We start from the raw sequence: 23,289 nt of genomic DNA on the forward strand, positions 1-23,289 counted from the left end.
GCATTTATTTTTAAGAAAATTAGATGTTCACGCTGCCTTATTTAGTGATACTGTTTTATTATATTGTGGCATAATTTAATCTTTATGACAATGGATCACAAGAATATATTACAAATAATGATCTGATTTTGGTTAAATAAAAAATGAGCAAGTGGTGAAAATGTTGAGGATATGGAACAGTAGATTTGTAAAGAAAATAGATAAAAATTAGTTTTACAGTGTTTCCAATTTGATTCAAAGTATATAAATTTTTAAGGATTTATAGAAAAATGTTTTAAAAACTCACCACAACACTTATCTAAAGCTTACAGGTTCAAAGGTTAATGTGAAGTACTCATTTCAAAGCGAGCTGATAAAATAATAGTTACCTAACAACAAAACAAAACAAAAATCCTGAAATCATAACCTTTTCACCAAAATCCGATTAACAATGGAAGCAGTAATTTTTTTCTCTATTAAAAGCATTGAGAATGCGTCAAGAATGATGAGTTATTGAGCCGTCTTGACCTAACACTATTTCGAAGTAAAACTCTACTTCCAATTTAGTTTTGTTTCTATTCTTCTCAATCACAGAAAGCTGTACACATTAAAAACAATTATTAATTACAGTTTATGCTATTAATATAAATTTTTATGAAGAAAAAACTAAAAAAAAAGCTCAGAGGACAGATTAATAATTCCAACCTATTGTTATAATAAAAAATTATTTACATTTTTAATAATTAATTCATACTGTAATAAAGAAACAATCCTATAAACATTCAGAATACTGCAAGCAAGATATTTAAGCATGACAAATAAAAATGAAGTAACTGACAATAACATGAAGTTTTAATTTAATAATTGACAGTCACCGTTTTTCACCTTTTTATTATATAAAAAAATACAGCATAAAAACAAGCCATACAAAAAAAAATAAAATACCTCCTACAGAATGAAGTTTTATCACTATTTATCATATAATTAAATGGAAGCTGTAATAAAAGTAACAATTTTAGTAATCAACTCGTACACTATTATTTATTGTCTTTGATTAAAATATAATATTACACAGTTATAAGGCGACCAGAGCACCATGGACAAGGGTGAAAATTTGTCGTTTCTCCATCGGCTGTAACTAACTTACTAGAACCAATCTCTGTTAAAAGGGCACGTATTTTACCAGCCGTCTCTTCTTTATTAATTTCAGCAGTCTTTATTTTTGTTTCTGTTCCTGTTGGTGTAATTGATTCAGCAGGGTTGCTGACTGTTTCCAGTGCATCTACTGCATGATCCACTGTAAGACTAGCAGTCGGTTTACCTGAAAAAAATATGAAAATCCATTGTTAATTAGTAAATTTTTTATAAGTATATTATAAATGTATATTTATTTAAAACATCATTTTTGAGCACGTTAAACTTTTTGTAGTTTAATTACTTTGTTTTAATTATTATTTCTGACTATGTAATAAATAATATTCTAAAATGTCTTTTTTTATTATCTTTAACATGTATTTATTAATTTTGCTGTTTTATTTTTGGAGTTTAATGTTTGTTACTAAATAAATATGTTGTTGCTATTCTTTAACTCCGCCTACGAATACAATTTTTTCTTAATGCTCTTTTTTCTTTAAATCTAATTACTAGGTCTAATTGTTTGGTTGAACAAAATAAAATTTTTTGTTATTATATAAATTATTATTGTATTACATGTAGTCAAACTCCATGACGATAGTGGTAGCATTTCTGCCTTTCAAACAGTAGGTTCTGGGTTCAAATCCCAGTCAGGCTTGGCATTTTTCAAATGCGACAAAAAATCATCTCTCACTAGCAATTGTAATAGGGTGGTTTGCTTGTAGTTGCTTTAAAAAGGAAATAAATAAATATAATTATAATTAAATTACAATTTATTGTAATAAATAATTAATTCTTACCTTTGTTTTATTTTATTATTACAGCCAACAAACTAAATATAGTGCATTATTTAAATAATAGTTTCCACTTACCAACAATCTTTAATAGTAACGTTTGAATGCTTTCAGATCCATTCTCAGGAACAGTGATGTGTTTGTTATATATTATAATTATTTACTTTAGATATCATTAATTATACTAAATTGATTTTATAAAAATATAAATATAACAATTGATCGTCAAAAGGTAAAATAAAGTTAATGTTATCCGTCATGTCAGTATGAAGGTCTCAATTGTTATAAGCAATGACAATGTTAACAACTGAGACCTTCATACTGACATGACGGATAACATTAACTTTATTTTACCTTTTGATGATCAATTGTTATATTTATATTTTTATAAAATTCAATTTAGTATAATTAATATCTGAAGTAAATAATTATAATGTATAACACATCATTGTTCCTGAGGATGGATTAATTTAAATACAGTGCATCAATAAAATAATTGTGGGGTTTGAAACAGTCGTAATGCTGGAGTAAAGCGAGACAGAGGCATAAAGTATTTGTCACAATGAAGAGAATCTCTCTAAGAATCTTATCTGTTCAGTAGATTTCAATTACCAGATTTTAATTGCTTCAAGACATTAAGATAATAATCAAATTTTTAACATACATGACAGAAAACATTTGGTACAATATACAAAACAGTTCCAATGATATGTTCTTTTAAATGGTCCAAATTTCTTATTTGAACAGAGAATACTTATGTAACACAACAGATAAAACTCTATATGGGCAAAATCTGGAAACTGTGGAAGCCAGCTATCCACCCTTCTTGCGGACAAGAAGGGTGGATAGCTGGCTTCCAAATATTTGGAAGCCAAATATTTCATTCAGGTAATCCAGCACAGATGTAGCAAAATATGGTTGCACTCTGTCTAACTGGAGATTGAAATTCTTCAGTATTTAGAGCACTTCTAACATGTCTAGAAGTTGTTTACCGTTATAGTTTTTCTCAGAAAAAAATAGGTACCAATAGCTCTGTCTTGTCTGATTACATATCAGACATTAGGGCTATCAGGTTGATTTTTTATAACAACATATGGATGTTCACTACCCCACATTACTACATTATGTCAATGTAATTGTTCTGAAACATGAAACATAGCTTCATCACTCAAAATAAATGTTTTTGTAAAAAACTCCCCATTATATGACCTAACTTACTCAGAATGTCTGTAGAGAAGTCAAATTGTTTAACTTTGTCCAGTGAATAAATTTTACATAATACCTGAATTTTGTAATTGATGACGTGAAGAACAGCAGTAATAAAATTAAATACAGTCAATAAAGTATAGTTATTTTTTGGGAAATTTAACTCTATAGAACACTTTCACTCTTGACTTTTATGTGCTAAGTAAATAACTTTTTTAATCGTTTTAACAATCTTGTCAGACAATGGCTTTTTTGGAAGTAATTGCTTCAACAGACTGCATACTTTCCTAAGCTGTATGTCCCATCTATGTGTATTTTTCATTAAGTGATTCTTCATTCAACACATGATAATATTTATGCCTAACAAATGTAACTGACTCAAAGTTAATAGCCCACAAAACACATTGAACCTTCCTCTGAACTATAATCATGGTGACTACCTTCATGCAGCTACACACCTTGTGATACAGAGCACATGAACTCTTACTAGAACAAGTTTTGCCTTAGCTGGTAAGGGAAAACTTGGACAGTTTCCCTTTATTTTGATGTATACTTCATGTCTCTACTTATTTTGTTCTAAAATATAAACATTATTTTACAGATACACAGCATTATTTAAGTCAATGAGTATAATTACATCATAAGGAATAAATATAGGTAATAAGGAGGCTTTACAACCAAACAATAAATATGAGTTCAGAAGACAGGAGACCCGTCAGACTATTCAGGAACTTTAAATCACGCAAAACCACAAAAACAAAGCACACCACAAAAGCAAACAGCAATGGTATCAAAAGCCCGAAATCACGAACACAATTTTACATGTAATTTAACTCAATAAATAACCTAACTATTGACAGAAAAGAGAGACAAATCTAAGGAAATAGATTACTCATAGAGAGTGGTGGATATAAGTAATGTTAAAATTTTAGTGGAGGGTGTGAGAAATGCCTTGACAGGTGTGTAAAACAAGAGATCAACTAATCAAGGCAATATTCCCATTGAGCTTGATTAAAATGTACCACTAGTGGTGCTTAAAGTCCTGGTGAGCTTATTTATTTATTTATTTTTATTTTAAAGGAGATGACATTCACAAGAATGGAAAATAGGAGACATAAAACTTTAATTTTTAAAAAAGGGGATAAAGTGGACTGTAGGAATTACAGGAGGGTAAGTGTTACAGGTTCACTGGGTAGACTGTATGAACGAATATTGAAACAGCATATTGAGGATTAAATGCAGAATTTACAAGAACTGATTTGGATTATATATAAATGCCGTTAAGAACTTCTATCAGGGCTCTAAATGCAGGGTTAAAATTGAAAAAGGGTATCTGGAAGTTTTGATGTGACTAAGGGCTTAAATTCAGGGTTGTATATCCCCAACACATTATTCAAAATTTATCAGCAGAAAGCTCTTGTACTACTTGTACATAGCAAATATATTGACAACTTGTTTTTTGCTGATGACCAGGTCATCATGGCTGGGATGAAGAGGATATTTTATATGACTTTGATTGCAGAATTTGAGAAATGGGAAAAGAACTGATTTGGAAGTGAATGTGGAAAAGAGATGGCATATGGTAGTCAAGGGGAAGAGGATAAAATTTTAAAACATCAATAGGGAATACAAAACATTTGACTTTATATTTTGGAGTGACATTAATGTCGAACAGTAGAGATGAGATCGATATTAAGGGTAAAGTGAAGTACGGTAAAGTTATAATAAAAATGTTAAATTCAGTGATGTGGAATGACCAAATATCCAAGGATATGAAACACCACATTTTAAAAATATTAATTGAAAGTGGGATCACATATGGATCGGAGGTCTGAATAGCGCATTACAACAGAGGTTATCAGTGGCAGAGATAATGTATTGGGCGAAGGTATTATCAGAAAACATTTTGGAATACAGTTTGGAGTGAGAAGGTCAGAGAGATTATGGAAGTAAAGGAGAGGCTACCACTCCAGATTTGGGAATGGTAGACACCAACAGAAAAAGAGGGGATGTCTGCAACGGGAGTGGAATGCTAAGGTAGCAGAGGCAATGTGCCAGCCTGGTTTGGTGGAAAACATAACTCATGATAGGCAGGCTTGGAGTGTAGGGTGTAGTATATGGTCATAGGGGGTGTACAAACTGATATTAAAAATAAATAAATAAATAACCAAAAAATTATAATTACACTGTTTTAACTTTACAACAATTATTAAGTTTTACAACTGAATTCTGTGGTACCAGAAAAACTGCATTAAAACTTTTACAGTACTGCATCAGATATTGTTAAATTATCACATAATTTATATAAATAATAATAATAATTCATCATATAAATTGGTGACAGAACCGCCAATTGAAAATGATGAACTACTGAAAAATTCACAACAAATTAAATTCATAATTAAAAAAATTATTACTTTTAAAAAGTTATTTAACTTTACACAAAATCTTTTAAAATAACTGGAATACAGTAACTGAAAATGAACTGGGACAAGAATTTTCTGTTTCTTAAGTATTCATGAACAAAAAATTTGTTTTATCACTGTAATTTTATTTTTTTAACTAGGGTCTATAAATTGAGATTTATCTTTTAAAGGAATTTCCCATTTATTAAATGTAAATGAACCATCATCATCATCACATTCTGCTTTTTTGCAGGGCCTTGTCCACCACTGTTGTCTCCATCTATTCCTTTTTCCTCAGTGTCCATATTTAACTACTGTACGAGTATACAGGTATTCTAAACATACCATTTTACCAATCTCTTCCTCAGATTCAGATCCATGTTGCTGCAGAGTACGTTTTTCTTTCTAAAAAAGGCTTCCTTTGCTATTGCAATTCTCATCTTAGCACTCCTTTACTCCGCCATTCTTCAGTTAGTACTGTCCCAAAATAACTGTATCTTTTTACTTGTTCAATTTTTCTTTCTGCTGTTATAACATCCATACTTTCCCTCTCATTTATCTTCATATCTTTTGTTTTTCTAAATTTTTTTAATTCCATACTCCTTCATCCCTACTTCCAATGTTTTTATCGTTCCTTGTGATGTCTGAGTGTCTTTAGCTACAATCAGCAGATTGTCAGTAAATCTGACACAATTTATATTTTCTCCATCTATTGGTCATCCAATATTTCTGTTTAAGTTTTCCTCGACATAAAGAATGAATAATGTTGTAACAGCAGCCTTGCCTCACTCCTCTGTCTAATTCTAACCAATTTGTGAGATTCTCATTTATTTTCACAGTTGCTTTTTACTTCATATACAATTCTCTGATCAGTCTTCTGTCTTTTCAATCAACTCTATTTTCTTTCAGAATCTCAAATAATTTTTCCGACAATACTCTATCAAGTGCCTTTTCCATATCCATAAAATACAAGCTCAATCCTCTATATCAAATTCTTAGCACTACAATTTTTTTAAATCATTGAGGGTTTTTGTTAATCAGGGATAAAATTAGCAGGTTTTTAATTTATTAAAAATAAAGTTGTGAAAAAATAATACTGTTTATTATAAAGTAAAAATCAGCTGAATTACTGTATTCTTAGGGCAAGTTATTCTAAACTGTTTTGCTATCTAGAATTAATTTTGTCTATAAAATAATTTTGGAATAAAAAAAACCAGTATGCTTCCACTGATAGGTAAATATAGTGAATTTGGTATAAATTATAATATTTTGATTCTTGCTTTCTATATAAAGCTATGGTAAATGATGCTGCAATTTAGATTTCATTTGATTAGATCTGAGAATTGTTAAAAAAATTGAAGTTGTAATAAAAAAAGTGTGCATTAATTTTTAAAAGTTGGAAAATCTTTGCAGAAGTTAGATTTTGATAACTAATATTCTAATTCAACCTATAAGTGCTCTAGCCAACTTGATAAGTTAACATACTATTAATTTATTTTAAAAATTGTATTACAGAAAGTTTTTAAATTAATGTTTAATTAATAACAAATATAACTGCTATTCTCTGAAGTTAAATTTACAAAATTTCAAAATTGTTTCACCAACTTGATACACATTTATAATTTTTTATTTATTTTTTATTAAATAAAGACAAACAGGTACTAAGTTTAATCGACATGCTTTTAATATTAAATTAAAAAAAAAACAAATTAAGTCAATATTCAACATACCCAAATTTTACAATGTTATGAATTAAGACATATGAGATAAATCATTAAAGATCTGTGAGAAAATTTAGAAAAAATCTAGTTAAAAAAAAAAAAGCATTTTCATAAATAAATATATTACGTAATTAAACTTTTTAATAAAAATATATATGAAACAAAAAAAGGTATTTTTCACATAAGGTCGATTTTAAATGTACTCTTAGGATAAATATTGTATATCACTGGTATATTTGCTATATCAGTATATCAGCTGTTGGACACAAACTGTTATAGGAAGTCTGTAAATAAAGTTGTGAGACTAGGTTTTTTAGCAGCCAAAGTGGGAACACCATAAAGTTACTAGTAAATGTATGGTTATATGAACAGCTGATCGATATTAAATATTAATATTTTTAATCTATTGTTGGCATGTTAGATGTAAACAAATTTTTGTGAAATGAGTTTTTGTTGTGCATAACAAAAATGAGTGATACTATTTACGAGCAACATTGTGCGATCAAGTTTTGTGTTAAACTCTATGAGAATACTACTGAAACTTTTTCAAAATTGAAAAAGGGCTTATGGAGATGACACTCAGTCACGAACCCAAGTTTTTAGGTGGTTAAAAGCATTTTCAGATGGCCAGAAATCAGTTGCAAACAATCCATGCTCTGGAAGACTGTTAATGTCAAAAAGTGACGACAACGTTGAGCGAATCAGAGACTTGATACGGTATGAACTGTGATTAACTGTCAGAATGATTGCAGAACAATTGAATTTGAACCATACCACAGTCCATCAAATTTTGACAAATGAATTGGATATGAAAAAAGTTTGTGCAAAATTGGTCCCAAAAAACATCACTGTTGAAATAGAAAGACAAGACGATTTTACCCTGATCTTCTAGGGTGAATTGAAACTGAGAGTGATTTTTAAAAAAAATGTTATTACGAGTGATGAATCTTGGATATTTGAGTACGACTCAGAAACAAAACGCCAGAGCAAGAAGTGAAACACTTCAAACTCACCATGTCCCAAAAAAGCAAAAATGAGTAAATCAAAAATCAAAACCATGCTAATTTGTTTCTTCGATAGTAACTGCATTTTCCATAAGAAGTTTTTGCCTACAGGACAGACTGTAAATCAATATGTTTACCGAGAAATTCTTGAAAGACTGAGGAATAGAGTTGTCCCTGTGAGAACAGCCATCAAAGACAAATGGATGCTGCATCATGACAATGCATCTTGTCACACTGCACTCTCAATTAATGAGTTTTTGGTAAAGAAAACATTCCTGTAGTTCCTCAACCACCTTATTCACCTAACTTGAGTCCCTACGACTTTTTCCTGTTCCCAACTTTAAAAAAACACCTCAAAGGACACCATTTTGGAACAGTAGAAAACATTAAAAAAATTTAACCAACTATCTGAAGGATATTCCTGATTCTGAATTCCAACACGACTATTAAGAGTGGGAAAACTGTTTAAAGCATTGTGAGGCTTCCCAAGGGAACTATTTTTAAGGTGATAAGAGTCCATGTATAGTTGGATTGTAAATAAAAAGTTTTTCTAAACCAGTCTCATTACTTTATTTACAGACTTCTTATTTCATTGTGATCACCTCTTGTTCCTCAGCAAATATAAATGATACTCTGGCATGAGATAATCATTCATGTCAGCCATTACAGTTTGTATAATATCTGTGATGTTTTCACTCAAGCGTTCTATACATCACAAATTTATTCTATCTCTTATTGTAGCCCCAGAAAAAATATATAGGTGTCAGTTTGAGGTTTCTTTTGCTGGCCAGGAAACTTGAGCAGTTCTTCCAATCTAACGATTAGGGAATTTGAGCCCATCTTGAACATTTCTACTACAGTGTGCTTGAAAAGCATCTTACTATATTTACAAACCTCGTATATTTAATTTCAATTTATATAAAGATTCAATTTTTGTGAACTTTATAATTTGAAAAGTCATTTTAAGGAAAAATGAATATTCAAATTATAATGAACGCAGTAGTTACCTCAAAACAACAACAAACTGAAAATAGTTGAAAACATTTGTTTGATAATTTCCATACGTGTTTTTACACGTATGCAATTTTTTTTCAGACAATATTTAAAAAAAAAAAAAGCTTTACTGGTTGATTAAAGTCATTAGTGAAGAATTTTTTGAAGATAGTTTGAAAAATTAAATTAAACAACATGAAAATGTATTAAAGCCAATTATTTCTATGTTGATACATAATAAATAAATGATTAAGAAAAGTATCAAATGCAAGGGTAATTTTGAAAGTTCTCAGCCTGACACAGTGATGATGCAAGTGTCACCAAACAACTTGGATATTTGTCAAGTAAGATCTTTTAGATGGAGTGTTACAAATTTTCAGACATATAAGTTTAGCTGCTTGTTTGTGGTGATCATGTAATCAAATTAAGTTTTGAAATTTTCATTCATTCAAGTTATTCATTTTAAAAAAATGGATAAAATTGAAGTTCAAGCTGTTATAAAGTACTTTGTTTTAAAACATTTAACCCTGATGACTTACAAAAACTTAGATTTCACTTTAAAGGACTCTTACCTTTGCTTTTGATGGTAAAGGAGTGATCTGTTAAATTTAATCATGGTCATACTTCCATTCATAATTATGACCTCTAAAGATGCTCAAAAAATGTTACAACCGACAAAATCGTCATAAAAATTCACAAAGCTGTTGTAAATGATCGCCGAGTGAAAGTACAGAAACTGGCTGGTATCACAAACATCTCACAAGACTGTGTCCATTACATTTTACATAATTTGAGTATGAAAAAACTTGCTCCTCAATGAGTAATATGTTTGCTACAATCTACTAAAAATGCATTTTAATGAACATTTCTTAAGTGTTTAGGCTTATTTAAATGTTATTGTGCTGAGTTAATTGATGTAACAGCAGATGAAACATGGATTCATAATTACACACCAGAAACCAAACAGTAGGTAGGAGCAGGTGACTGTGCCAAAGAAAATGAAAATGGTTCCATCTACAGGAAAAGACATGGCTACAGTTTTTTGGGATTCCTATGGTGTGGTGCTTCTAGACTATCTGGAAAAATATGGAACCATCACTCAGGGAATATTATGCTTCACTAATGGGCCAACTGAAGGGTGTTGTCCAGGCTAAATTTCCACATCTGACCAAAAATGAAGTGTGCTCTTTCTCTGTGAAAATGAACCAGTATACATGTCTTGGGTTGTTGTGCAAAACTCCACAATCTATGCTTTGAAGTACTGTATTCACCTGATTTGGCTCCTACTGATTACTTCATCTTCCCAAACCTGAAGAAATGGTTCCCTAGATGGGATTCCCTTCAAACGATGAGGTCAAAGTTGAGGTAACTGCTTATTTTGCAAAGTTTGACAAATCATATTATACTGAGGGTATTAAAAAGTTGAAAAGTCATTGATCTAAATATAATAAAACAAGAGCTGACTATCTAAAATGCAGTAATATGTACTATTCTTTATCCTACGTTTACCTACAAATTTTATCAAATTTTCGTGCAAACATAATTTGAATGATGGCAAGCTACTTATCATCACGTTCTAACAATACAACCCAAAGCAATGATTACGACAAAAAAATGAGAAAATCTTTAACTTCTCTTAATAGAAAATTTTTTAGTTAATGACAAAGATTTAAGTTATATGCAAAAACTTACAATGGTATAAAAAAAAGTTAACCATCAAAATTAATTCATTGGATGAACAGTAAGTAAGTCTTTAACAGATATTAAAAAAAGGTACACAGATCCAATTAAAACCTCCTTTCCTTTTATTAAGTCAGAATTAATATTAACTACTGTTAAAACAATGAAAAGGATTAAAGGAAAAGGACACGCAATCAACATGGTGAAAATAAAATCAACCAGAATGGGTAAGAATTCTCAAAAAAAAACCACATTCATGCCCAACATGCCAAACATATTAATGAAACCGAATTAAAATTAAATTAAATTAAATAAAACTTTACCCAATTAGCATTTATAACACAGATACACACAATATAGGTAATATAAATATCTTTCCTTATCAATATATAGTAACTCAAATGATCATCACTCATAACATAATACAAAAAAATATTTTTTAGTAATCTTTATCATAGTCAGAAGTAACAGCCTCATTTTCATGAACAAAAAAAATCGAAAAAATGCAAGAAAATGCATTTCTTCTAAATTTCAATTTTAATAACCATTCTCAAATTTTTTTTACATAACATGATGTATTCAATAACTTAAAATATCAGTAAATAATAAAATTATATTGAAAAGTAATACGTTCTTATTGTTTTAAGAAGCCATTCTTCTCATCCAATTATCATTAACACGATTTAGTTAATAATGTCTAAAAGATCAATACGTACAAATATAAAAGAATCTTTCAGGTAGGGCCAGTGTTTAGTTAATGATATAAATGATCAAGGTACATATATACAAACAGATACTCTATTTTACATAAAAATAAATCCAGTGTTAGAAAGTCTATCAAGAAGAATAAGAAATAAATTATTTATGTCAATTAAATTTACATGTGTACAATATTTTAAGCTTACAGAATCGGTATAAAAGTTGAGCAGTCACTGTATAAAAGGTACCTTGAAGTTGTTTGTTGTATTTCATGTGTGAAGAAACTGAATCTTAGGTCTGAGCATAGAAACCTACCGGGTAGGTCGAGTGATGAACGCATCTTCCTAAAGAATGATGGAAGTCGAGAGTTCCAGCATTCAAGTCCAAGTAAAGTCAGTTATTTACATGGATTTCAATACTAGATCGTGGATACCAATGTACTTTGGTGGTTGGGTTTCAATTAACCACACATCTCAGGAATGGTCTAACTGAGACTGTACAAGACTACACTTCATTTACACTCATTCATATCATCCTCACTCATCCTTTGAAGTATTATCTGAACGGTAATTACCGGAGGCTGAACAGGAAAAAGAAAGAAGAAGGTCTGAGCATAGAACAGTAAATGTCTATCATAGAAAAAATAAATAGAAACAGGGAAAAAAAAAATTATTTACTTTAATAAAAAAAATCATACTGTAGTACCAACCAGCTAACCTACTTATAACTAAAAACAAAAAAAGAATCGAGGTTAGTGGGAGCATATATGATTTACAAAGTAGTGGAAGATGTTGAATGGCTTGAGAAAACAGAACTGTTAGTCAAGCAGTTAATTGTACTCCAACAAAATCTATGAAAAAAGACTTCTGCAAGTTCAAGAAGTGGTGTTATTGCACTTTCATTTTTGTTATCACATTTTCATGTGATCATTGAAAATTGAAAGCTTATCATCTACAATCATTACGAAGTTTTATAAAAGTTGACTTTAATACATATTTAGAATTTTCAAAACTGTTATCATCTATTATGATGATTTTCCAAAATGGAATATCAGATTAGATGAAACTAGCTTTAAAATGAATACCCATAATAATGTTTACAGGAGTTACTCAAATTCTCATAAAAAACTTTATGAGAATTGATTTTATGGACAGTTAAATAAATACATATACTAAACAGCAACAGTACCGAATGATCAACGCTTTTTCAATGTTACTGAAATTAGTTCCATAATTAAAAATGTTACAGGAAAGGTTTTACAGAAATTACATAATGATTTTTTGTTCAAGAACTCAGAAGGCTATTGCTTCCATTTGGATGGATGGCGTAAACATAACTTTTTTATGTTTTTTGTTATATTTGAACTACAGCCCATAAATTAAATTATGGATAGAAGACGGTATCAGTGGCTGAAAACCTTAAAATATTCTGTGCAGCTTCAATCTATTGTCCTAACACACAGAAAAATAAGCTCTCAACCACAGTACTAGCCCAACAATGCCTATGCATTAAAGAACATAGCTAAATACATTAAATAAATATTTCAAGTAAAATTTAACTAAAATACAATATTTTACAGTGTGATGAATATTTATAATATAAATGAGTGAATCAATATAGTAATAAAAAGATCAACAAGTAACTCAAGAATAAAAAAAATATATTTAAAATTATGTACTAAACTGAAAATTAAATAAAACCGTAAGAGCAAAAACTACAGAGTGGCTCAGAGAAATTATAAATTTAAATATTCACAGAGGTTATCCTGAAGAGATGCATACCAGTTGTCCTCTTTTTATCAGCTCTAATCATTTAGTTAGCATGGAAAAGCATTAAATGTGTTTTTGTAATTAAAACACTCAAAAAGAAATCAATGACTGTACTTAGAATGTGTGTATAGAATTTTGCCAACTGTCAAAATAGGACATGATGATAATATTCCTTTAGCTCATATAATTAACAGTTCACAAATATGATTCCTGGGATTCTGAATAATGAGAATCAGATCTGGGAATAACATATTAGTGCAGTAATTACTTATATACCAGCTGAACCAACATCTATGTTGTTACAATTGATTTCATAAAGAATCCACAAATGTCCAGTATGAAATCTGTTTGAAGCCAAATCAAATGTTTTAACAATTCATGGGGTAGCAGAAGAGACTGTAATTTTGGTGGATTCAAATTATGGAATCCTGTTTGAGAAAGTTTGAGGTAAAAAAAAGTTCAGAATGAACTTGGCATTGTGTTACCACCAAGTTCATTCCAAAACTCTTGATACAAGAGCAGAAAGACAGTTTTGTAGCAATTTTTCACAAAATCGTGCAAATGGTGATGAAATATTCTTGATAATAACTGGTGATGGAGATACAAGTGTATAGATATGATGTGGAACCAAGAGTCAATCAATGCTAGGTCGGAAAATCATCACTAAGGTCGAAAAAGGCACATAAAAGTTATTCAAACATAAATTTGATGTTGGTGCTGTTTTTTTTTAGATCAAGGCATTATTATCATGAGTCTTTAGCAGCAAGTCAGTCAAACGCTATTACTATTTAGAAGCCATTAGATATCTCCACGAAAATATGAGAAAGAAGAGATCAGAACTTTGATGTTACAACTCATAATTTATGCATCAACCTACAAGTTCCTGCTAATTTGTGACTTTTTTACAAAAATGTAGCCGTGTCATCCCTCCCCAACCATACCCACTGCAGACTTCTTTATTTCCAAAATTATATTTGCAATTAAATGGAGAGACATTTGAGACAAAATAGTCTGTAAAAGAAAATTTGCAAAATATCCTGAAAGCTATTACATAAAGGGCATTCCACAGCTGCTTCTTGCGAGTGAAAACGACACTGTGAAAAGTAAGTACAATCATACGAAGAGTACTTTGACAAAAATTATAATATTATATGGTATTTATTGAATATTGCATAATATTCAATAAATATTTTTTAGAACAACTTTGGCTATTTTTTAACAGACACATATTATACAGGGTAAGAATGTGATTAACAACTATTTGGCAGATGTTTGGTTATAATTTAATTTGCAAGAATGTAGGCATTCCTTGCCTATAAATCCAATGAATTACTGGCACTGATTTATTTTTAGAAATTGCTCAATGAAGATTTTCTTTTAAGGAATATGTAAAAAATTTAATTGACCTACTACCAATGAGGACTGAAAACCATGATCTGAGAGGATGTTGCCAAAATTTCTTTGAAAAGTTATGCCACATCAAGAAAACCTTCCAAATAGAATGCAGGAGTGTCAGCATAGAGATGAAATTCATCTACAAGATCCAAATACAACATAAATCTTGGATATGTAATTCTTAAATCCAAAAGTTTTATATAAAGTCATGAACAAATTCATTAAAAGTTTTTTCTACAAAAAATAAAAATAAAAATTAATTTTTAAGATTTTCCATTCCTCTGAGACACCCTGGTTTAATAAAAATTGAATGAATAAAAAACCAATCAATTTAACTGACCTAATGGAGTATGATCACAGTGATAATAAGAATCTGGTAACAAAGTTTGAACCAAATGATTTAATTCGTTCAATTTATTTCTTAAAACTTCTCTTTCTTGTGATAATTTCGCCATTTGCTCATCTTTTTCTTGTGCTCTTTGTCGAAGCATACCACGCTGTATCTGATATAGTGTAATATATTCTCCTGCAATTTAATTAATTAATAACAATAACAAAATCCTATACGCTGCAACATATGAAAAAAAGAAAAGGCTACCCACCAAATTTCTAAATTACTGAGTAATATACTAATGACATATCTATATATATGGAAAGCAGAAAAAATTAATTTTTGAAACTTTATTAGGGAGCAACCACATATAAACAAATCTGTAGCAAGTTTAAAGCAGTTAAGCTATTATTTACAATAATAAAATTTACAGCATGAACAATATTTATTTAATACTATGACACTGGGTACAGCAATACAGTAAATTAAAAGAAATCTGGCAACAATGTTATTAAACTTGCTTAACCATTTGCACAGTGTTTAGAATTAAGACGTTCTACAAGTGATAAATTTGATGATGAGATAAATTGATGTTTTGAGATAAATTAGAAACATTACTTCTAAAATGACTGCATTTTGAGATAACTGCATAAAAAATACTATTTAAAAAACTGTTAACTTACACAAACTTTGTTGTAAGGTTGAAAATTATTTCCAGCTCAATAACAGAAATTTTAGAAAAAATATAATAAATATTTTTACAATTACAGTTTTTATGGATAAGGTTTTATCATCAAAAACTCTGATAAGATTTTAAAATTGGTCCCACTCTTCTAACACCTTATTTAGATAGAATTATTTTAAGTCCAGAAATTTAATAATAAAAAATTAAAAGAAACTTTTTTTAAAGATGAGGTGTGTTATTACACATCCTTTGATAATTAAAAAAAACTGTTCCCATCCTTAATATACTTCAATAACAAATAAATTTGTTATAGAAAATAAATGAAAATAAAAATAGGTTGAGACAACCAAAAGTTAAGAACTTTATATATGTATATGTATACATTACTTTACTGAAATTAATCTTTTCAAGATCCATATTATTTCTCTGTACTGTAAAATTATTATATTAAAATTTTATTATGAAAGTATTTTCATGATAATATATGTATATATAAATACATAAATATATATATATATATATATATAAAATTTTCTTTTTTGAAAATTCTAATAATTAATCAACGTATTACTAATTGTAAAACTAATTTAGAAATTTTGGAAATTTGTAAAAACAATAACAAAATGAATATACATGAAAAAAATTATATTTATAAACTTAAACAATAGTATGAAATGATGAACCAACAGATCGTACTTGAAGATGATATTTTAATTAAAGTGAGTTGTAGCAGTTGCAACAATGTTTATGAATGTAGATGTGTGACATTTTAAATTTACATCACTCCAGTGATTGCAGTGGAGTTGCGTAGTTGTTGCAAGTTTTGTAGTTAGTGTTTATTTTTTCTAAATTTTTAAGTTTTTATTTCTTTTTTGTTATTTGTTGATGTAATTATAGAATTGTGTACCAGCTGATGATTGGGATCTTGCGCAAGTCTACTATTAATATTAGTTTTTTTAAGGTTTTCTGTTACTGTGTTTTGGTGGTTAAATTGTTATTTTATGGAGAAAAAAAGTTACATTTTTTTAAATATTAATGCCTACTTAAGAGTTGAATTGCAAAAAAAAATGGAAATGTTCAGTAAAAACAATTTTTATCTGATTTGACGGCTTGATCAAACGATGTTTTTAAATTAAAAATTGTGCTAATAATACTGCACAAAGAACAATTCAGAAAAAAATCAAAATTTTTAGTAAACAATTTTGCTATTTTTAATAATAGCTCCCACATGTTAAATAAAAGTAAAAAATAATAAAAAGTTAAAAAATGTTTTACATTCTTAAGTCATGTGCTGTAGGATTCCTTTTTTTTAAGTGTCCAAGTTATCTACATTAATACTAAATTTAACTGGTTTTTCAATCTTAAAAATTAAAATTGAAAAAAAAAAGAATGAAATTTTAAGCAGCATCACATTCAAACGCCGTCTATAAATCTATAAATTTATTTATTTATTGGAGTAAATATTTATTTCAGTTTTCACCCTCCCCTCTCGCTGTCTATATATATATATATATATATAGCAAAATTTCAACTTTTTTGGTAAGCAAGTTTTAGAGATATGACGCAAAAATCTTGCGTAATGAAAAATAATGATGGAATTATATGGGACCCATATATTATATTATATGGGTGAATATCTCTTCACCCTAAATCTGATTCACTTAGAAATGTGGAATTTTAAATAAGCTAATAAATACTTTCATCGTACTAAAACTTAATTTTTTAAGACCACTATGCAAAAAGTAAAAAATTAAAAATGTTGTCAACTACCCCTATTCCTTTCTTCATTTTGTCTAAAATTTATTGCCATCAATGTCCCACATATTTTTTGAGCCAAAGAATTTATGTTAAGCCGGTCTGGAAACATTAACCAAAATACAGGCACTCATATACTCTCTGTTCATTCTAGGAAGGAGATATCGCATAAACACACTGCAGATGACAGAGCACACTGTGGAACAGTATACCTAAAAAATATTACATACTAAACTTACAATTTCTTTTAATTTCTCATAAAATTTTATAATAACTTTACACTTAATTTTATTTATTTATTTAATTATAATTCTAATTACTATATAATTTATTTAATTTATATTTACTTTATACTTAATTTTATAATAAACTTCTAACTTTTTAATTCCTCACAAAATTTTTAATATACACAGTAAGTCTGAAAAAATTCCAAACAAAATTAAATAAAATTACAGATTTAAAGATAAACATTACTCACATCAGCCCTCTACATAGAACCCTTCTCTAGTTATACACTCAATGCAGCGCTGGTAGAGTCTGTTAAATGCTCTGGAGAAATAACTTTGTGGGATCGCCTTCAATTGCTCAACGCAAGCCCTTTGGATGGCCAGAATGTCATTGAAAAAGTGGCCTTTCATCTTCTTGAGTTTTGGGAACAAAAAATAGTCTGCTGGAGCCATGTAGGGTGAATGGGACGGGTGGGATAAGAAGTGAATAGTGAATTGGTTTGCAGCATAATAACATGTTAAAACTGTTGCCATGTGTGCTGAGGCATTGTCATGCAAGAGAGTCCAACTGCCCGGATCCTAGTACTCGGGCTGGATTCAAAGAATGCAGTGCATCAGGCGTTTCATTACTTTCAAATAAAATTTAGAATTCACGGTCTGACCAGTTGGGACAATATCACCAGTTGCGCATGTGCTTTTTCGCAGTGTTTTCATCGTGAACAGCTGTTGACAGCCTCCCGATTTGTTCATTGTCATCCAATGACTCTCAAATGACTATACCGTCTTCAAACTGCTTCCACCAAATGTATGTTGTAGTACAAGATGCGGCTTTATCACAGAGTGCTTGCTGTATCATAGAATAAGTTTCAACAAAAGATTTTTGAAGTCAACACACAATTTTATCGCACTTCTCTGTTCCATGTCACAAGCTCACACAAGGTCATGTGAACACAACATATGCGACTGAATATAACTCAAAACTGGAATGATAAAAAGCTATGAAATTTTGTACAAACACTTGTCAGACATCATACTACGTGGTTCCTTGGTTGTCCGAGAGATTGTACAGCTTGTATCAACTATAGAAATTTAGTTTGGGAACTTTTCAAACATACTGTGTAATAAAAACCTACGAAAACAATAATATCCCAAACAATAACTACCATATTATTAAAAATAATTTAATAGGTAAAATATAGAACTTGATCAAAACTTAACCACTTTGAAACGTTAAGAAAATTGCTTACCTTATTCTCTATCAGTATCTGACAAACACTGGATTCTCTTCATTATATCTGATACTTCATCACTCCCAGAATTGGTGTTGACAACGGATCATCTCTTACATTAATTATTAGTTCATCAACCACAGCATTGAGAAAATTATCTGAGTTCCACATTTTCCTTCCTTTTACTGTAACATGCTTCACACACTATTTCCACATATCAGTTGATACTTTGTTCACGCCTTTTTCATGCAAGATTTTAATGTTATCATTTTATATGTATTATTATTTCAGGAAACGTAGCCTTTTACTTGGCTCCATACTAACTAAATTGGATTCAGGTTACAGTGATAAGGGGGAATCCTTAACACCATATGACCTTTCGTTTCAGCCAAATCATCGATTAAAGATTTATTAAATTTGTCACAACTGTGTTTTATATGTTCAAGGAGTACTGCTCTTAAACTGTTTTCTCCACAGTGGATATTTTTTAATTGCAGCTGTAAAGCAATTTCTTGTTTCCTCCATCAACTGTTTGGAATGTTTTCTAGTTTTACACTACGATAAGGGGGAATGTCCATTACAAAAATAACATTTTCCGGTATAACGACAATACTTTCTCAAACCACTTCCTACAAATATCTCCGTTCATGTCATTATTGTAGTCTCCAAATTTTTTGGATTCAAAAACAAGTAACCCCCTCTAAAAATCCATTTTAATTGCAAATATGTATCACAATTAATTGTTTCCTTTATTTTTTGGTGGTTGCAGGCCCCTGCTTAATCCTGACAGATACGTTGTTTTTACCGATGTAACTGTTGTATCACACCAAATTCTTGAAGTAGTGTGGTCTTCATTTATCTACATCTCATCCAAATAAAATATATTTCTACCCATTTTTCTATAATTTGCTATTTTTAAAAAATAATTATGCCGCCAAATTATGATCTCTTGTTGATCAACAATTGAGACTGTTTTTTATTTCATTTAATAAATTAAAAATCCATCGACAAGAGTAATTTGGATAAACTATTGTGTTCAATCTTTGGTAAACTCTTGTCACAGTTTATCACAGCCAACAATTTTTTTAAGGTTGGTATTTCATTTTGAAAAAAGAAATATTTACAGTCAATCTTATTACACTTTTGTCAAATTCATTCCATTTTCCTAGCTACCTTTCCTTTTGTATTTATTTCAGTCCGTAATCTATTAATACCATTAACTGACATACCAGTTAATTCAGAAGTAAGTTTCACTACTTCCTTTTTAATTAATGTAGGATTTTTCTCCAGCAGTTGATTAAATATGTTTTATTCACCACTTTGCAAATGTTTCCCTTTTCTGTGCTTATTAAAAGACGTTCCTGAATTATCTGCCATATCAATAAACTATTCGAATACACACTATCAAACTATCAAATCTTATAATAATCAGTAATAATCGTACAATAAATCATAATCACACAATAACCGAACATACACACACAATCAGGCATATCAAAAAAAGTACTGAAAAGCAGAACAATAATTAAAAGAACATTAAGAATATCCAGTATGGAATAAGAGAGTTTACATTGTTATTTTGAAGTCGTGATAAACGATGTTTTGTTTATAAACATCTAGTAGTTACAACAGCTCGGTGCATACAATAGTGTGCTGTATATACACGCACTACCACATTCGCAGTTTGTTTATTCCATATTTCCTTCTAAGAATGAACAGATTATACATACATACATCCAGAAATTTTAATAATTTTTTGAACTAAGAAGGTTTTGAAATGCTGACATCTGTAAAAACCTTGATACACTAAGTTTTGGCTGATCGCTATAGCAGCTGTGGCTGCTGAAACACTAAACAAGCAATACCCTGGAATATAACAAACCAACCCAAATGTCAGTATTATCTTTAATTTTATTCTTTACGTTACCAGCCATATAAAATGCAATACAAAAATTACACAAATAGAAAAAAAAATTGAAACAGTAAAATAAAACTGGCAAGTACATATAAAGTTTCGCCTAAAATTTAATGCTTTTTTAAGTTATAAACCTTCCTATATATAAACTTCCTATATATAAACCTTCCTGCCACATTCTGTATATATATATATATATATATATATTATATGCGCATGTGTGAGCACACACATATACTTGTTAATTATACCTTAACAAAATAAAATCATGAAATTTAGTATGATAGCTTGTATTTAGGGGTGGGTTAACTCTAGAAGTTTTTATAAAAACTGTAATAGAGGGTAAGAAATTGCTAAATGTGCCTCAAAGGGACTGGCATAATGAAAATTTTAGTAGTGCATGATTTTTTTTTCTTACAATAAAATATTAAATATTTTAACTAAAATTAACTGATTTTAAAAACCAAATTTTAAATATTAAAATTAATTTTTTAAAACTGAATCATCACAAGAACTTTCAACCCTTATAACAGAACAGAGGTAATATTAATCCCACCTCTATAAAAGCAGGATTTGGTGTAAGAACTTACCACACACAACAGTAGTAGAGGTAATTTACATTCAACCTCTAAAACATATTTTTAACTAAGTTTTTTAAATTCGTTCACCATGTTAACTATTATTTTTCTTCCTAAATAATGCAATATCAGGACAGAAAGAATTATAAATGTTAATAATAAGGGTAGAGGAAGTACAATCCTTCTAAATATTGGAATTCTGTAACTTTTTAAATATTTTTAAAGTTTAAACTTATCATTTTTAAATTTATTTTTCTAAATAAGACGTGATAAGAAGGTAAAGTATTCAAGCATAATTCATAGCAGTTTGAAAAATTTTATTTTTTTTAAAATTATGGTATGGGCAAGAAAATGTAACTAGATAGTAAAGTTTTCCAGGTTTACTAATAAAGTTTAGATAACTTTAAAAGTTACCAATCAGGGAATAAAAATTTGTTTAGCTTAAACTATTTTCTTAATTAGTGAATATAATGTTAATAGAGATATGTTAACAGACAACATAAAAAAAAAGCTAAGTAAAAGAAAAAATGCTAGTAAATGAAAAGTGATTATTATGAGGAAAGCATAAAACAATTGATAACAGACTGATTAGAAAATAAGGACATACAGGAGAAAATAAAAAAAGAAGCAAAGTATCAGATGCCACACCTCACAAGAAGTGTTACTTTTGCATAAATTAAAAAAAAATAATAAAAATATCTTTAAATTATTTTATAAGAAACAAGTATTACTTTTTTTCTGTTAATAATCACACAAATTCTTGTTCAATTATTCTCCAGCCCTTTCTGCACTGAGCAAATTTTTTAATCTTAAAATGTTTATCATAACCCACACCCTTAGTTATGTATTTTACATACTCTAATCTTCTGTAGTTTTACCATCAAAGAACTCTTTTACTATCGGATTAACTTAACTTGGATGTATTCATAAATGACAACCAATCTAGCTAATTTTTTTGTTACAATTATAAATTTATCTTACATCTCTTCATTTTCTTTCTTGAAATGAAGAAATCATTCAATGGATTGAATGATTTTTACATCCACTTATTAAAAATCCATATAAAACTTTGCTATTCATTTCCTTTCTAGTATTCTTATAGACCATGACTATTGTAAAGCACTAAAACACCTATAAATATTTTACAGAATTAGAATAAATACTCTTTGTTCATTCTTCTTTCAAAAGAACAATTTTCCTTGAAATCTAGAAATTCATATTTAAGAAAGTCAAGAAACCTTCCTTGATTCATCTTAATCTGCTGCCTTCTAAGAATAGTTTGAGGGCTGGAATGGCCTCCCTTATTCAATACACTTCATTCACCTGTAAAGTATTCGGAAAAGTATTTTTTGTGCACTGCACATTTAACTGTTAGTATAATAGTTTTCACACTAATCTGCTCCTGCTTTCTTCATATTTATTTTTAAAATCTGATGACACTTTCCCATCCTCATAAATTTGAAATCCATAAACAAGAATTGAAAATTCCTATTAATTTTTAATTAAGTCCGGTTTCTGCTAAGTAAAATAATAATTCTACCAAGGGGAATGATAATATGAATGTATTGATGGTATATATATATATATATATATATATGAGTATATCTTCTACCTCTTGCAAAGTCTATTCAAAAAATAACCAAACTTTTTTCTCTAGTGCTTAGAGACATTTTGAGATGTTTGGCATCACCGTAGACTAACAAACAATCCCCCACCACCCACTTAAGTCTAGTTTTTGCATCGTATTCATTAGAATAAATGTTGTTTGGTGCCATGGTCTTTGCGATGAG

The 23,289-nt window shown here is 29.3% G+C and overlaps 1 protein-coding gene across 2 annotated transcripts in view; it reads right to left on the reverse strand.

Moving 5' to 3' along the window:
• Positions 1-852: 852 nt before the first annotated feature.
• Positions 853-23,289, reverse strand: part of LOC142320440 (Golgi matrix protein 130 kD) — a 112,744-nt gene continuing 90,307 nt past the window's right edge. The window contains exons 14-15 of one of the 2 annotated variants that reach the window (XM_075358214.1): positions 15,120-15,305; positions 853-1,300 (exon numbers count right to left, since the gene is read on the reverse strand). In XM_075358214.1, the coding sequence (XP_075214329.1) occupies positions 1,047-1,300; positions 15,120-15,305 (440 nt within the window). In that variant the 3' untranslated portion in view covers positions 853-1,046. The remainder of the gene's footprint in view (positions 1,301-15,119; positions 15,306-23,289) is intronic. The other variant, XM_075358215.1, reaches the window with a different exon arrangement.

Source organism: Lycorma delicatula, chromosome 2 (genome assembly GCF_047948215.1).
Source record: "Lycorma delicatula isolate Av1 chromosome 2, ASM4794821v1, whole genome shotgun sequence".
In the NCBI taxonomy this organism is placed as follows: domain Eukaryota; kingdom Metazoa; phylum Arthropoda; class Insecta; order Hemiptera; family Fulgoridae; genus Lycorma; species Lycorma delicatula.